This window comes from Stenella coeruleoalba (assembly GCF_951394435.1).
Source record: "Stenella coeruleoalba genome assembly, chromosome: 6".
Classification (NCBI taxonomy): domain Eukaryota; kingdom Metazoa; phylum Chordata; class Mammalia; order Artiodactyla; family Delphinidae; genus Stenella; species Stenella coeruleoalba.
The window spans coordinates 41,637,919-41,655,528 of NC_137151.1; the positions used below are offsets into that span (position 1 = coordinate 41,637,919).

Sequence of the window (17,610 nt, forward strand, 5' to 3'; positions counted from 1 at the left end):
ATAACTCTTCGTGAGACCTAATTATTTTCCGGGCATTTTCCCTTTTCCCCCTAAAGAAATGTTCAAGAAAAATAACCCTGTTTATAGCATGTTAAATCTTTATCATCTTTATGTTTATCAAAAGAGTATAAGACATGTCTACGGATAACCCTGCAGGAGTCAAAAGCCTGTGGCATGTTTTAGAGAATCATCTGCTACCTCCTGAGCTAGAAGGATTTGGAGGCCAGAGCTCAGGAAGTTGCCATGGCTTGGGGGCAAAGCAGGCTTTTGCAGATAAACCTTAAGTCACAGATTCTACCTTTTGGAGCCAGATATCATTTTGTGGATTAATTAATACTTGTGAGGGCTTTAAGGATGAAAGACATTGTGAGCATACAGTGTTTTCTTATTTTAAAACAAAGGATGGCCCCTTTGGGCGAATAATTCTATTGATCAGGCTGTGCTTTCCTCAAATTGCAAAAAATTTTCAAAAGCTCTTCAGTCTTTCAAAATTCTACTTTGTTAAGATAGAATTAGGTTTTCTGAAAAAAACTTCTTCCCAGATCTTCAAGCTGGCAGTATGTTAATAATGTTACATAATTTAATAACAGTAATACAAACCATCTCGAAGTTTTCATTGCTTTATGTACCCTTCCTTTACTCAAACAGCAGGAGTGTGTTTTTTATTTAAAAAAAAATTTTATTGGAGTATAGTTTTTACAGTGTTTTGTAGGAGTGCGTTAATTCCAATGTTTGTTGAGGCCATCCCTGTGCTGGGCACTGGGCTGGGTTTAGGGTATGCAATGATATGCTAAATAGTCATGTCCTTTTTTGGAGGGCCTGTCAGTCTAAGGGTGAAGAAAAGAATTAAACGAGTAAAGAAAGGCATAATTCTCTGAATGCAAATTACACAACATGCTATGACAGCAGACAAACAAGTTTCCATGAAAGAGGGAGAGCCCACCTTGGATTAAGTAGTCATAAGATCACTCTTTGAAAGGGCCATTTAAATTGAGATTTGTAGAGTGACTAGAGTTTGTCAAGCAAATTACTGGAAGAATGATGCAAACTGAAGGAGCATCAAGTGCAAAGGTCTGGAAGTCAGAACAAAGTGGTTACATTGGAAAAACTGCAAGAATGCCACACTGGCTAGAACAGGGAAATAAGTCTGGAAGTGTGGGCAGAGTGAGGCAGTGCTCAGATGTTGATGGGCCTTGAGGTGATGATAAGGAGTTCAGAAGCCATTAAAACACAGAAACAGGTTACCATGACTTCTCCCATCCAGGCCTACATTTGAAATTCATTTAACTGTAGAGTAGAGAAGAAGAACAAACACAACAACAAAAAAGGTTGTTAACATTGAGCAATCCTTTCTTCCCTACTGCCTTGACCAAAATTAGGTTATAACAAAACAATTGAATTAGGCTAATAAGTTGCCCAGGCAGTGACCAGGAAGGCGATTCTCACTGAATTCCAATGACGGGCAAAGAAAGAACAACATATTTAGATCAAGGAAACAAAGAAATAGCAGTCAGGGAAGAAGAGAGAAATAAAGGAGGAGAAAGGAGATGTGATACATAGGAAAAGCCTCCAGAAGACCGAAATTCTTAAGATAAAAAGAGGTTCCCTCATCAGCCTGTTTCCCAATTAGAACCTGGATATTTTGGTGGTGACCAAATGAAACACACTGGTTACAAGATGAAAGGCTCAGGAAAAGGCTATGGGGGTTCTTAAACATCAAAATGTAGCTTATTCAAGATGATATTTTGATGAGTTAAGGGTAAATAAATCAGAGACATGTGGGTAAAATTTCTCTTGAAATACACAGGGGTTTAAAATGATGGGGAAATTCACTTGGCAAAACATTATATGTACTTTGCCAAACCCAACATTTGAAAAACAGTTTAAGACATTCAGCAGAACCCCAAAGCACAACATATTCTCTTATCCTGAGAGTAAGAGAGGGAGAATACCCGTGAAAGCATTGTGCAACATACACACTGCAGGGTATAAATAATTTACAATGAGCAAACCATGCCTAACTTTGAGACCTGAAGTCAAGACCAGCTTCTCCAGAACTTCTTTGAGAATGCTTTATTACTCCTTTATAGGCATCACTCATGTATGACACAGCATCGTTTTTCTTTGCTTTTCTTCTATCCTCCTTTTTGTGTAATTATCGTATCCAACTTGAGAATTTTGGTTTACCACTTTTTTAAAGTATGCACACAGTAAATTATGTATCTACATTAGGCAGAAATATTATATTTCACCCCTCTAAATGCATCATAGTTCATTCTCCAGCTATATGTAAGATAGTCCTATAATTAAGCATTTACATTTTTTATGTACTTAGTACTTTATATGATGTACAGATAAGCTGCATTTTGAAGGTGATTTTTTTTCCTTGTTTTTGTTTCTGTTCTACTGCAAGTCCACACACATGGTCAGCAGATCTGATATAGCAAGAAAGCTAGAGCCAGTACAGAAATAATTGGAAACGGAAAAGAAAAATGTAAGCAATGAGTCCCAAACAGGGAAGTGGGGCAAGAGAAGGAAAGCCAATGGAGTTATGTAGGATGACTAAGTTCTAGAGATCAACTGTACAGCATGGTGATTATATTGGTTAATAAGACTGTTGTACACTGGAAATTTGCTACAAGAGTAGACCTCACATGCTCTCACCACAAAAAGAAGACTTAAATTTTGGGGCTTCCCAGGTGGCGCAGTGGTTAAGAATCTGCCTGCCAATGCAGGGAACACGGGTTTGAGCCCTGGTCCGGGAAGATCCCACATGCCGTGGAGCAACTAAGCCCATGCACCACAATTACTGAGACTGCGCTCTAGAGCCCGCGAGCCACAACTATTGAGCCTGCGTGCCACAACTACTGAAGCCTGTGCCTAGAGCCCATGCTCCACAACAAGAGAGGCCACCACAATGAGAAGCCCGCGCACCACAGCAAAGAGTAGCCCCAGCTCGGCGCAACTAGAGAAAGCCTGCACGCAGCAATGAAGACCCAACGCAGCCAAAAATAAATAAATTTATTAAATAAATAAAAAGATAACTATATGAGGAAATGTATATATTAAGTAGCTTGACTATAGTAATCATTTCACTATGTATATGTAGGTGAAAACATCATATTGTACACCGTAAATATATACAATTTTTATTGTAAAAATAGAAACTTAAAAAATAATTTTTAAAAAGCCAATGGAAAGAAGACACAGAAATTTCTATTTCTGTGAGTGGTGGAAAAGTTAAGAAGAGATTTAAGAAGGAAGAGAAGCCCCATTTGGGGGTAAAATGATGTAACCAGATATGTCCTCCTTCTGTGCTTTGTAACAGAAATTATCAAAGCAAACAGATTATCAGCAAAGTACTGCGATCTATTAAAAGTTCAGAAAAAAATATAGCAAGTGCCTAATTATTAAATAGGAAAATAATTAAATGCAAAATAATAGTAGCGCTTGTTTGTAGTTATACAGAATTGATACAAAATTCTCCTAGGAGGCCAGTCAGTCGTACAGAAACTTTCACAGGGTGGTGCTACTTCGGAGGGCTCTCTCCAGTTCAGGTCTGGGGCCTGTCTCAGTTTTGTGGATCTTGAAAAATTATATGTAACAATGTTATCAGTGTTTACAGAGATGATGATCCCTAGGATTACCTCACAGTAACCAACTTTGTAAGAGTCAGCTGTATAAATTGTAATTCTGATTTATTAATTTATAATGGCAAATATACTGATGCTATTTGTCACCCACATTCTGACTATTTGTGAGAGGACCGAGGAAGCTAAATTAGGAGCCAGAGGATTGCCAGTGAACACAGGAATCAAAACAAAGGAGAAAAGAGCAACCACGTACATACATCAGCAGCCCAAAGGGTCTGTCGTTCTGGTATTAAAAGCCAATACCCTCTCATGAAAATCTGGTGAAAGTTTTAGATTCAGTTTATTTCCATTTATAAACATGTATTTTGACAGAATTCTTTTGGTGGACTGGTGTAGATGAAAACCTATTGTTTTCAATTCAAGTCTTTTATCAGAGAACTACTTGAAGCCTTCATATAAAAAAAAAATTACAGTGTCTGTACTTAACGGTTACAGGCCGGTCCTTCTGCCATGACTGTTAGCATTAATCAAAGGTTGTCATCTGCTCTCTTGCCTTGCCTCTCGCTTCCAACTTAGGTTGATAAACAGGTGCTATCTGGATATCCCACTGCCATTCATTCTTTTCATCTGTATCTCAGCACAGTTGTGTCTGCCGAGTGCTTCCTCAATGCTAGCAGACTGGCTGGCATCCAATCTGGACAAATTGCTGATCTTTCCTGCCACTTAACATTAAATAGGGCTTCTAAGGAATATTGGACAAATAGCTCAAGAAGCCAGATTCAGCATCTAAAGATTCGTTGGCAATTCTTAAGTATACTTTGTTTAGGGAGTGCTGCTACTTTAAAGAACTTCAAGTTGGCCTGGAACTTGGTGTATAGTATCCTAAACACAGGCCTAAAGCTATACAGAGTTTTGTAAATTACTAGCAGCAAGACCATCTAGGTCCTAGATGACCAGTATACTCAACTGTAATTTATAGATTACTGTCCCTTCAAGCCATGTGATTAACATAAAAGAGGAATAAGTAATTAGAATAATTACTATGGTACCATATATAAACCCACATACAAAATACATAGCGATCTTCTGCTTACCCTAATCTTTCTTTCTGCTCCTATGAGCCTCCTGGAATAACTGATTCCTAGTGCCTGGAACATGGTGAGGTATTTCAAAGTATGACGACAAGGAATAATAAAGTAATTAAATATACCTCATGGAAACTTTGCTTCCCAGCATGGGACTTAAAATAATGCAGTGCTTTCAGTGTAGGAAGCCTGATTGGAGTTTTCTATTCCAGGGCAAAAGTTGGCCTTAGTCTCTGAGATAACTGGAGGGGAGTATGGTATCCAGTCCCCCCAAAAGAGGAACAGGAGTATCTTGAAATGTGAACTCACAAGGATATAAGCCTCAGTAAGATTAAGGTTGTCCTGTTAGTCTTTGCAGTCCCATTGTGAGCAGAGCAGCTGGTATTTAGGGGAAGAGGATGTTACTATTTAAAAATGTGTTGAAAGAATGAATGGTTGTGCAGCAAGTATGAAAGAAACAATGGAGAGAAGTGAACACCTGATCACAAAAGTGGGAATAGTGCATGATGGTTGCACATGTATATAATTACATGTAGAAATGTGTATGCCGATACATAGATAAGTAAAAATATGCACTGTAGAAATAAATATAATAGGTAAAAGTACACAGTAGAAGGATTATTAGCTTCTTCAAATGACCAGGAAGGCAACTTGGACTTTGAAAGATAATATAAAAGAAGATACCTAACCTGCTATTTGCCTCTTCCTCTTTCCTTTTTCTGGACCTCTGTGTGGACATGCCTGGAAACTCTGTTGCGTTGACCAAAGGCCGTGAAAATTGCTTCAGCCTGTTTGATGGCAATGATGTCCATTTATAGAATCCTAACATGAGAAATCCAGCCCCTGGCCTGAATCTCAGGTGTCCTGAAAAGATCCAGCATATAGAGAAACTTTACTTATACATTCAAGGAGAGAGAATTTTAAGGTATATAATGCAAGCCAGCTTATGTTGATTTCCCTTGCAAGAGTGTTAGGTTTCTACTTTCACATTTCCCTTCTCTTTTTAAAGAAATGGTCATCAATAATACATCTCTGGGTACTAAATATCCACCTAGTGGTCTTTTAGTGAATATTTTTATGGAGAAAAAGGCAATATTCTTAGCTGAGAAAGTATGCATCAGTTTTTATCATGGGTTGAGAGATTTTGTAGCTGTTTGGTAGATAGATTCAGGCTTTTGGTAACTTATTTTATTTTCATCATAAGAAAGCTTAAATAAAATAGTAAATTTTATCTATGGTTACACAACAAAATTTCTCAATATACATTCCTAAAAGGGACCTCCTCTGTGATGCTAATTGCTCTTAACAACATTTTTCTTCCAAACATTTGTAGAAACTAGTGATGCCCAGATTTAAGTACTAAATGTATTATATGGATTTTAGGGGGTAGACAAATAAGACTTCCTGGAAGTAAGAAGAAGAGACGGCATACATTAGGACAAAAGGTGAGAAAAGCAAATGAATAGACATATCTAAGTACAGAAGAGGCACCACTGAACATCATGATTCTAAAAGTTATCTAAGAGAGCTTCCTCAGATTCTTCTAGGCTTGGGGAGAACATGCTGAAAGAAAAGAAATTCTCTGGAAATGTAGCTATGTGAAAAATACTATGCTATGATTATCATAAGTCAACATTATCTTCATCATTATTTATTAAGAGATGTCTTCATCCAATGTATTTTTTAATTTCTATTTTAAAATTTATTTTATTTTTCTACATCTTTATTGGAGTATAATTGCTTTACAATGATGTGTTAGTTTCTGCTTTATAATAAAGTGAATCAGTTATACATATGTTCCCATATCTCTTCCCTCTTGTGTCTCCCTCCCTCCCACCCTCCCTATCCCACCCCTCTAGGTGGTTACAAAGCACTGAGCTGATCTCCCTGTGCTATGCAGCTGCTTCCCACTAGCTATCTATTTCACGTTTGGTAGTGTATATATGTCCATGCCACTCTCTCGCTTTGTCACAGCTTACCCTTCCCCCTCCCCATATCCTCAAGTCCATTCTCTAGCAGGTCTGTGTCTTTATTCTTGTCTTACCCCTAGGTTCTTCATGACATTTTTTTTTCTTAAATTCCATATATATGTGTTAGCGTACGGTATTTGTCTTTCTCTTTCTGACTTGCTTCACTCTGTATGACAGACTGTAGGTCCATCCACCTCATTACAAATAGCTCAATTTCGTTTCTTTTAAGGCTGAGTAATATTCCTTTCTACATATGTGCCACACCTTCTTTATCCATTCATCCGATGATGGACACTTAGGTTGTTTCCATCTCCTGGCTATCGTAAATAGAGCTGCAATGAACATTTTGGTACATGACTCTTTTTTTTTTTTTTTTTTGTGGTATGCGGGCCTCTCACTGCTGTGGCCTCCCCCGTTGCGGAGCACAGGCTCCGGACGCACAGGCCCAGTGGCCACGGCCCACGGGCCCAGCCGCTCTGTGGCATGCGGGATCCTCCCGGACAGGGGCACGAACCCATGTCCCCTGCATCGGCAGGCGGACTCCCAACCACTGCACGAACAGGGAAGCCCCACATGACTGTTTTTGAATTATGGTTTTCTCAGGGTATATGCCCAGTAGTGGGATTGCTGGGGCATATGGTAGTTCTATTTGTAGTTTTTTAAGGAACGTCCATACTGTTCTCCATAGTGGCTGTACCAATTCACATTCCCACCAGCAGTGCAAGAGTGTTCCCTTTTCTCCACACCCTCTCCAGCATTTATTGTTCCTAGATTTTTTGATGAGGACCATTCTGACTGGTGTGAGATGATATCTGATTGTAGTTTTGATTTGCATTTCTCTAATGATTAATGATGTTGAGCATTCTTTCATGTGTTTGCTGGCAGTCTGTATATCTTCTTTGGAGAAATGTCTATTTAGGTCTTCTGCCCATTTTTGGATTGGGTTGTTTGTTTTTTTGTTATTGAGCTGCATGAGCTGCTTGTAAATTTTGGAGATTAATCCTTTGTCAGTTGCTTCATTTGCAAATATTTTCTCCCACTCTGAGGGTTGTCTTTTGGTCTTGTTTATGGTTTCCTTTGCTGTGCAAAAGCTTTGAAGTTTCATTAAGTCCCATTTGTTTATTTTTGTTTTTATTTCCATTACTCTAGGAGGTGGGTCAGTAAGGATCTTGTGTGATTTATGTCATAGAGTGTTCCACCTATGTTTTCCTCTAAGAGTTTGGTAGTTTCTAGCCTTACATTTAGGTCTTTATTCCATTTTGAGCTTATTTTTGTGTATGGTGTTAGGGAGTGTTCTAATCTCATACTTTTACATGTACCTGTCCAGTTTTCCCAGCACCACTTGTTGAAGAGGCTGTCCTTTCTCCACTGTACATTCCTGCCTCCTTTATGAAAGATCAGATGACCATATGTGCGTGGGTTTATCTCTGGACTTTCTATCCTGTTCTATTGATCTATCTGTTTTTGTGCCAGTACCATACTGTCTTGAATACTGTAGCTTTGTAGTATAGTCTGAAGTCAGGGAGCCTGATTCCTCCAGCTCCATTTTTCGTTCTCAAGATTGCTTTAGCTATTCGGGGTCTTTTGTGTTTCCATACAAATTGTGAAATTTTTTGTTCTAGTTCTGTGAAAAATGCCAGTGGTAGTTTGATAGGGATTGCATTGAATCTGTAGATTGCTTTGGGTAGTAGAGTCATTTTCACAATGTTGATTCTTCCAATCCAAGAACATGGTATATCTCTCCATCTAGTTGTATCATCTTTAATTTCTTTCATCAGTGTCTTATAATTTTCTGCATACAGGGCTTTTGTCTCCTTAGGTAGATTTATTCCTAGATATTTTATTCTTTTTGTTGCAATGGTAAATGGGAGTGTTTTCTTGATTTCACTTTCAGATTTTTCATCATTAGTGTATAGGAATGCCAGAGATTTCTGTGCATTAATTTTGTATCCTGCTACTTTACCAAATTCATTGATTAGCTCTAGTAGTTTTCTGGTAGCATCTTTAGGTTTCTCTATGTATAGTATCATGTCATCTGCAAACAGTGACAGCTTTACTTCTTCTTTTCCAATTTGGATTCCTTTTATTTCCTTTTCTTCTCTGATTGCTGTGGCTAAAACTTCCAAAACTATGTTGAATAAGAGTGGTGACAGTGGGCAACCTTGTCTTGTTCCTGATCTTAGTGGAAATGCTTTCAATTTTTCACCATTGAGGACGATGTTGGCTGTGGGTTTGTCATATATGGCCTTTATTATGTTGAGGAAAGTTCCCTCTATGCCTACTTTCTGCAGGGTTTTTATCATAAACGGTGTTGAATTTTGTCAAAAGCTTTCTCTGCATCTATTGAGATGATCATATGGTTTTTCCTCCTTCAATTTGTTAATATGGTGTATCATGTTGATTGATTTGCATACATTGAAGAATTCTTGCATTCCTGGAATAAACCCCACTTGATCATGGTGTATCATCCTTTTAATGTGCTGTTGGATTCTGTTTGCTAGTATTTTGTTGAGGAGTTTTGCATCTATGTTCATCAGTGATATTGGCCTGTAGTTTTCTTTCTTTGTGACATCCTTGTCTGGTTTTGGTATCAGGGTGATGGTGGCCTCGTAGAATGAGTTGGGGAGTGTTCCTGCCTCTGCTATATTTTGGAAGAGTTTGAGAAGGATAGGTGTTAGCTCTTCTCTAAATGTTTGATAGAATTCGCCTGGGAAAACATCTGGTCCTGGGCTTTTGTTTGTTGGAAGATTTTCAATCACAGTTTCAATTTCAGTGCTTGTGATTGGTCTGTTCATATTTTCTATTTCTTCCTGGTTCAGTCTTGGAAGGTTGTGCATTTCTAAGAATTTGTCCATTTCTTCCAGGTTGTCCATTTTATTGGCATAGAGTTGCTTGTAATAACCTCTCATGATCTTTTGTATTTCTGCAGTGTCAGTTGTTACTTCTCCTTTTCATTTCTATTTGTATTGATTTGAGTCTTCTCCCTTTTTTTCTTGATGAGTCTGGCTAATGGTTTATCAATTTTGTTTATCTTCTCAAAGAACCAGCTTTTAGTTTTATTGATCTTTGCTATTGTTTCCTTCATTTCTTTTTCATTTATTTCTGATCTGATTTTTATGATTTCTTTCCTTCTGCTAGCTTTGGGGTTTTCTTGTTCTTCTTTCTCTAATTGCTTTAGGTGCAAGGTTAGGTTGTTTATTCGAGATCTTTCCTGTTTCTTAAGGTAGGATTGTATTCCTATAAACTTCCCTCCTATAACTGCTTTTGCTGCATCCCATAGGTTTTGGGTCATCATGTCTCCATTGTCATTTGTTTCTAGGTATTTTTTGATTTCCTCTTTGATTTCTTCAGTGATCACTTCATTATTAAGTAGTATATTGTTTAGCCTCCATGTGTTTGTATTTTTTACAGATCTTTTCCTGTAATTGACATCTAGTTTCATAGCATTATGGTCGGAAAAGATACTTGATACAACTTCAGTTTTCTTAAATTTACCAAGGCTTGAGTTGTGACCCAAGATATGATTTATCCTGGAGAATGTTCCATGAGTACTTGAGAAAAATGTGTATTCTGTTGATTTTGGATGGAGTGTCCTATAAATATCAATTAAGTCCATCTTGTTTAATGTATCATTTAAAGCTTGTGTTTCCTTATTTATTTTCATTTTGGATGATCTGTCCATGGGTGAAAGTGGGGTGTTAAAGTCCCCTACTATGAATGTGTTACTGTCGATTTCCCCTTTTATGGCTGTTAGTATTTGCCTTATGTATTGAGGTGCTCCTGTGTTGGGTGCATAAATATTTACAGTTGTTATATCTTCTTCTTGGATCAATCCCTTGATCATTATGTAGTGTCCTTCTTTATCTCTTCTAATAGTCTTTATTTTAAAGTCTGTTTTGTCTGACATGAGAATTGCTACTCCAGCTTTCTTTTGGTTTCCATTTGCATGGAATATCTTTTTCCATCCCCTTACTTTCAGTCTGTATGTGTCTCTAGGTCTGAAGTGGGTCTCTTGTAGACAGCATATATATGGGTCTTGTTTTTGTATCCATTCAGTCAGTCTGTGTCTTTTGGTGGGAGCATTTAATCCATTTACATTTAAAATAATTATCGATATGTATGTTCCTATTCCCATTTTCTTAACTGTTTTGGGTTTGTTATTGTAGGTCTTTTCCTTCTCTTGTGTTTCTTGCTTAGAGAAGTTCCTTTAGCATTTGTTGTAAGGCTGGTTTGGTGGTGCTGAACTCTCAGCTTTTGCTTGTCTGTAAAGGTTTTGATTTCTCCATCAAATCTGAATGAGATCCTTGCTGGGTAATCTTGGTTGCAGGTTTTTCTTCTTCATCACTTTAAATATGTCCTGCCAGTCCCTTCTGGCTTGCAGAGTTTCTGCTGAAAGATCAGCTGTTAACCTTATGGGGATTCCCTTGTGTGTTATTTGTTGTTTTTCCCTTGCTGCTTTTAATATGTTTTCTTTGTATTTAATTTTTGACAGTTTGATTAATATGTGTCTTGGCGTATTTCTCCTTGGATTTATCCTGTATGGGACTATCTGTGCTTCCTGGACTTGATTAACTATTTCCTTTCCCATATTAGGGAAGTTTTCAACTATAATCTCTTCAAATATTTTCTCAGTCCCTTTCTTTTTCTCTTCTTCTGGAACCCCTATAATTCGAATGTTGGTGCGTTTAATGTTGTCCCAGAGGTCTCTGAGACTGTCCTCAGTTCTTTTCATTCTTTTTTCTTTAATCTGCTCTGTAGTAGTTATTTGCACTATTTTATCTTCCAGGTCACTTATCTGTTCTTCTGCCTCAGTTATTCTGCTATTGATCCCATCTAGAGTATTTTTAATTTCATTTATTGTGTTGTTCATCATTGCTTGTTTCATCTTTAGTTCTTCTTGGTCCTTGTTAAATGTTTCTTGCATTTTCTATATTCTATTTCCAAGATTTTGGATCATCTTTACTATCAATATTCTGAATTCTTTTTCAGGTAGACTATCTATTTCCTCTTCATTTGTTAGGTCTGGTGGGTTTTTATCTTGCTCCTTCATCTGCTGTGTGTTCTTCTGTCTTCTCATTTTGCTTATCTTACTGTGTTTGGGGTCTCCTTTTTGCAGGCTCCAGGTTCATAGTTCCCGTTGTTTTTGGTGTCTGTCCCCAGTGGCTAAAGTTGGTTCAGTGGGTTGTGTAGGCTTCCTGGTGGAGGGGACTAGTGCCTGTGTTCTGGTGGGTGAGGCTGGATCTTGTCTTTCTGATGAGCAGGTTCACGTCTGGTGGTGTGTTTTGGGGTGTCTGTGGACTTTTTATGATTTTAGGCAGCCTCTCTGCCAATGGGTGGGGTTGTGTTCCTGTCTTGCTAGTTGTTTGGCATAGGGTGTCCAGCACTGTAGCTTGCTGTGGTTGAGTGAAGCTGGGTGCTGGTGTTGAGATGGAGATCTCTGGGAGATTTTCGCCGTTTGATATTATGTGTAGCTGGGAGGTCTCTTGTGGACCAGTGTCCTGAAGTTGGCTCTCCCACCTCAGAGGCACAGCACTGACTCCTGGCTGTAGCACCAAGAGCCTTTCATCCACACGGCTCAGAATAAAAGGGAGAAAAAGTAGAAAGAAAGAAAAAAAAAATAGGAAGGAAGGAAAGAAAGAAAGAAAGAAGATAAAATAAAGTAAGATAAAATAAAGTTATTAAAATAAAAAAATTATTATTAAGAAAAAAAAATTTTTTAAGAAAAAAAAAGGATGGACGGCTAGAACCCTAGCACAAATGGTGAAAGCAAAGCTATACGGACAAAATCTCACACAGAAGCATACACATACACACGCACAAAAAGAGGAAAAGGGGAAAAAATCATAAATCTTGCTCTCAAAGTCCACCTCCTCAATTTGGGATGATTCGTTGTCTATTCAGGTATTCCACAGATGCAGGGTACATCAAGTTGATTGTGGAGCGTTAATCCGCTGCTTCTGAGGCTGCTGGGAAAGATTTCCCTTTCTCTTCTTTGTTCGCACAGCTCCCGGGGCTCAGCTTTGGATTTGGCCCTGCCTCTGTGTGTAGGTCGCTGGAGGGCGTCTGTTCTTCGCTCAGACAGGACGGGGTTAAAGGAGCAGCTGATTCGCGGGCTCTGGCTCACTCAGGCCCAGGGGAGGGAGGGCTATGGATGCGGGGCGAGCCCGTGGCGGCAGAGGCCAGCGGGACGTTGCACCAGCTGAGGCGCGCCGTGCGTTCTCCTGGGGAAGTTGTCCCTGGATCCCGGGACCCTGGCAGTGGCGGGCTGCACAGGCTCCCGGGAGGGGAGGTGTGGAGAGTGACCTGTGCTTGCCCACAGGGTTCTTGGTGGCGGCAGCAGCAGCCTTAGCGTCTCATGCCCGTCTCTGGGGTCCGCGATGTTAGCCGCGGCTCGCGCCCATCTCTGGAGCTCCTTTAAGCAGCGCTCTTAATCCCCTCTCCTCGGGCACCAGGAAACAAAGAGGGAAGAAAAAGTCTCTTGCCTCTTCGGCAGCTCCAGACTTTTCCCCGGACTCTTTCCCGGCTAGCCGTGGTGCACTAACCCCTTTCAGGCTGTGTTCACGCCGCCAACCCCATTCCTCTCCCTGCGCTCCTATCGAAGCCGAGTCTCAGCTCCCAGCCCCACCCGCTCTGGCGGGTGAGCAGATAAGCCTCTCGGGCTGGTGACTGCCGGTCGGCACTGATCCTTTGTGCAGGAATCTCTCCGCTTTGCCCTCTGCACCCCTGTGGCTGCGCTCTCCTCCGCGACTCCGAAGCTTCCCCCCTCCGCCACCCGCAGTCTCCGCCCGCGAAGGGGCTTCCTAGTGTGTGGAAACTTTTCCTCCTTTACAGCTCCCTCCCACTGGTGCAGGTCCCGTCCCTATTCTTTTGTCTCTGTTTATTCTTTTTTCTTTTGCCCTACCCAGGCATGTGGGGAGTTTCTTGCCTTTTGGGAGGTCTGAGGTCTTCTGCCAGCGTTCAGTAGGTGCTCTGTAGGAGCTGTTCCACGTGTAGATGTATTTCTGGTGTATCTGTGGGGAGGAAGGTGATCTCCGCGTTTTACTCTTCCGCCATCCTCCTGATTCCTCCATCCAGTGTATTTTGAAAGCTAAGTATTGTGCTGTGTATTAGGAATATAATAATAAACAAATCAGAAAAGATCTCACCTATATCAGAGTGAGTCTTGTAAGTAGCCAATTCTTTAACTGATGAAATTTTAGTGGTTTGGAACAACTCACACCCAAATATCTCTTCCTTTAACCTGTCATAATGCAGACAGATTATTTTTGCTTGTCCAGTTTCCTATAAAAATTTAAATAAACATTTAAATAGCCATTCATTCATCCACTCATTTGTTCAAAGAATATTTATTATTGTGATCATTGGTGCCAGCAAGTACTCTCTGTGCTGGGAACACAAGTGTGAAAGGAAGAGTCACAGCACAGGTGCAGGTACAACCAAATAAGCCCTGTGATAGTGGTAATGGCAGAATGAAAATGAAGATTCAGGACAGGGCATCTAAAAAGAGATTGCAGAGGAAACATGGAAGAACTCTCTAACAATAGAGAGAAATATTACATTTTAAAGTAGATTTAATATATCTGGGAATTGATGAGATGAAGATATGGTGGAAGTGAAATATTACAGTCAGGAGGAAGGCATGTAGGGTGGCACTGAGGGAGTGTGGTCCTTTGATATTAGGTAGGTGACTCCTTAAAGCTTTCAGCATATAGCATGGGGGTGCGGGTGAAGGTTGTTGGCAATTTACCAAGATCGAAAAGATGGAACACAGGTAAGATCTAGGGATGGGAGGGGTGCAGGACTGACAGGGGAAGGTAGAAATAGGGCACTAAGAAATTAAAACATCTATTATAGACTTTGCTGGGAGTCACCACATCACAATTTGCATTGTATATTTATTTACCCTAGAACTCCACAAAAACCTCTGTGGAATGATAAGGAATGGTTGAATCTCCTTTAAGGAATGTGCAGCTGTATTAGCAATGAAAGCCAATAAATACAAATAGGAAAGGAAGCAAACCCACATCATGGAGGAAGATAATGAGATAATGCTGCTACAGCATCTCTTGGCAACTAACTGAACGAAATGCATGGAATGTCAGTGTTTTAAATGCCCTTCCAGTTTAACCGGCCCAGTTACCTGCTGCTGTTGACTTTTTCTCACTCACTGGCATCAGCAGGTACATGAGGAAGTGGAAATGAGGAGTGAAAAGGAAGAACTTTTCCAAGGATGATTGGTAAAATTAAGGAAGGCATTAAATTTGTTTTTGTTTTACCATTTTTAATCAATTTTGTAAGCAAGTGACTTCAATGCCCAGAAGGAAAAGTAAGTAAAGGTGTATCACTATCTAACAAATCATTCACATTACTCTTTGTTATCTTTCTTTTGGATATTTAACAGCTTGTAATGACTGATCTTGAAGGCACTTCCCATAATCTATATATGCATTGTTGATGAAGTTCTATGACTGGAAACTTCCATCACTGCAATGACTGTTGGAAAGCACAGGTTCATTCAAACTAATAATGCATAGGAGTTTGTCACAGTTTTAATATATGTATTCTTCTTGCAGATGGTTGAAAAAGAAGGTTATCTTCAAAAAGCTAAAATTGCAGATGGAGGAAAGAAACTAAGGTAATAAAAGTTTTTTTAATTCACTTTTATATAACTATGCCAGTTCCCCATCTCCTCAGTTGTGTCACTGCTATTGTTTAGAAAGGTAGGCCCTATAGTACATGACTAGAATATTCCTTTCTGCTATCACTAAGATCAACAGTATTTTTAATATAATTATAGTTTTCCAACAAAGCACTACATTTTATTTTGTTGCACAGAATATATAAATGAAGTGCTTCATGACCTTCTAAGACTTGAAATCTTAAAAAATATGTGAAGAAATAAGATAATGGGTCTTGATTTCTGGGATTAATAGATTAAGGGATGAAAGGACTCATTTTGCAGTATATAAAAATCTCCCTACAGTACATTGGGATCATAATTTTTTGAAGGATGGAGGATTTGAAATACATTTGTTGCTCAAATAAAAATCATTTGAGAAAAAATAAAAGGAAAATAATCTGTCAGATAAAAAGTTGGAAGTTGCTGCACTTGGAGATGAGGTCAACACAGAGTAGGTGAGAGAAATTAGAAAATGTAATAAGGATTCCCTAGGCAACAACAAGAAAAAACTTGGAGAAAAAAATAAGGTTGATAGGAGGGTAGACAAACACACTACATGTTTTTTATGTATGGGATATTTAGAAATAATCATCTCCATTTTAGAATTTTCCCTATTTCTCATGTAGGTCTTATAATATACTTAGCTTTGTGCTAGGTTATATGCAAGCTGCAAAGGTATGTAGAAAGTGCTTACAGTGGGAGAAAAGGCATTTATTCATGACTGTATTATTAATAGTTAAAATCATACAGGATAAATTCACTAATTAGCTATACAATGGGACACTTATTAATTGTATAATACAATTCATTACTAGAATGGAACTCTGGCCAACACTAGAGAATGAAGTATGCTATTGTTTGTTTGCTATAGTGGAGTAAGTATATATTTATTTAAAAGAAGTAAAATTGGGGAAAACTATCATCCATAATTCCACTACTTAAAATAACTATTTCAATTTTAAAGAACAAACTCTATTTTCTGCCCGTATTATGTTTTATTCTCAGATAGCAAACAGGGCCTTGAACCCTCTCCTAGACTGTTCCTCTGCAGTAACCCTGCAGCCACCCTCCTTTGAAGGGTCCAGGAGGGAGATGCACAGGAGACAAGATCAAATGCAATGCTGCTTTCAAAGACTCATCTAGTCCTGGCCCCAGTGGAAAACCTGACTTAATATGTTGGGTTCTGAAAGGACCCAGGAGGGATTCTTTGATTAACCCAATCTAGTGCCAACTTTCCCCTAGACTTTTCTCCCAGTTATATCAGCTAGTGAAAGGTGCAATGATAAATCTTCCCAAGATAAGTCAAAACCCTTTCTTACCTTACCAGCGATGTGGACAAAAAATCCATAGAGGGACAGAAGAGGACTTGTCTAAGTTATCACTTCACCTTTCACTGGGGCTTAGCAGGAAAGAGGAGTGATAGCTTTGGTCAGTCTTAGCCTCCAGACTCATGCAAGCAAGAGGAGGAGATGCTAAAAGGAACTCCAAGGAAACAAGATGATGTGCCACCACAGTGATCTTTTACAATGTCCTTGCCCATAAGCTATCCATAAACCATCCCAGTAAAATGTTTTCCTAGAAAGTGGTGTCAAGAAAAAGTAGAGGAGCACAACCAGGCCTTTTCCCTAACATACTCACATGAATACATTTTTAGGTAATTTCAACCAGTGTGTATACCATTTTGTATTTGTTGTTACTTTAATCAGCTTACAAACCATTTCTGTGTTCTAGTTTAAATTCATATAAACATTATTTTATACTATGTTTTATTGTTATTTCAATCAGCTTACATGCAATTATGCATTCTTTCAGCTTTTTAATTTAAAGTTATATAAATTTTAGTTTTTCGTTTTTGTTTTTGTCTTTGCTTTTAACCTCAGGTGTACAAATTGAGTTGATTTTCCTCTTCAGTGTGTGGCCTTGTATTATCATCATTCTGGGCAAGACCCCTAGTTGGTTTTATTTTATTCTTCATCTCCATTCCTCACTTCAATCCTCTGTAGAATGTATGTTCATCAAATCCTCTCTCCATACATTTATTTGGCTATATGTATGGCATTCTAGAAAACAGTGTGTAAGTGAATGTGTTCTAAATTGCATAAGCCTTTGGTTATAAGCCTCATTCTGGTCCGTACTGCTTTCATTCAATGTTAGTCAATGTTAGGATATCTTATCTATATCTGTATATTTAAAACAAGTTAATTTCTTCCAACTGCTGCCCATTTTGCCATTGTGAACACACATCAAATTTTACTTACTCAGTCTTCCAGGAGTGGATACCT

General features: G+C 38.9%; 1 protein-coding gene across 7 annotated transcripts in view; it reads left to right on the forward strand.

The window, feature by feature from the left end:
- The window catches only part of ARHGAP15 (Rho GTPase activating protein 15), a 622,596-nt gene that overhangs the window by 81,042 nt on the left and 523,944 nt on the right, over nt 1-17,610 (forward strand). For all 7 annotated transcript variants that reach the window (XM_079924573.1, XM_079924572.1, XM_079924570.1 and 4 more), the window contains one exon: nt 15,222-15,283. In XM_079924573.1, the coding sequence (XP_079780699.1) occupies nt 15,222-15,283 (62 nt within the window). The remainder of the gene's footprint in view (nt 1-15,221; nt 15,284-17,610) is intronic.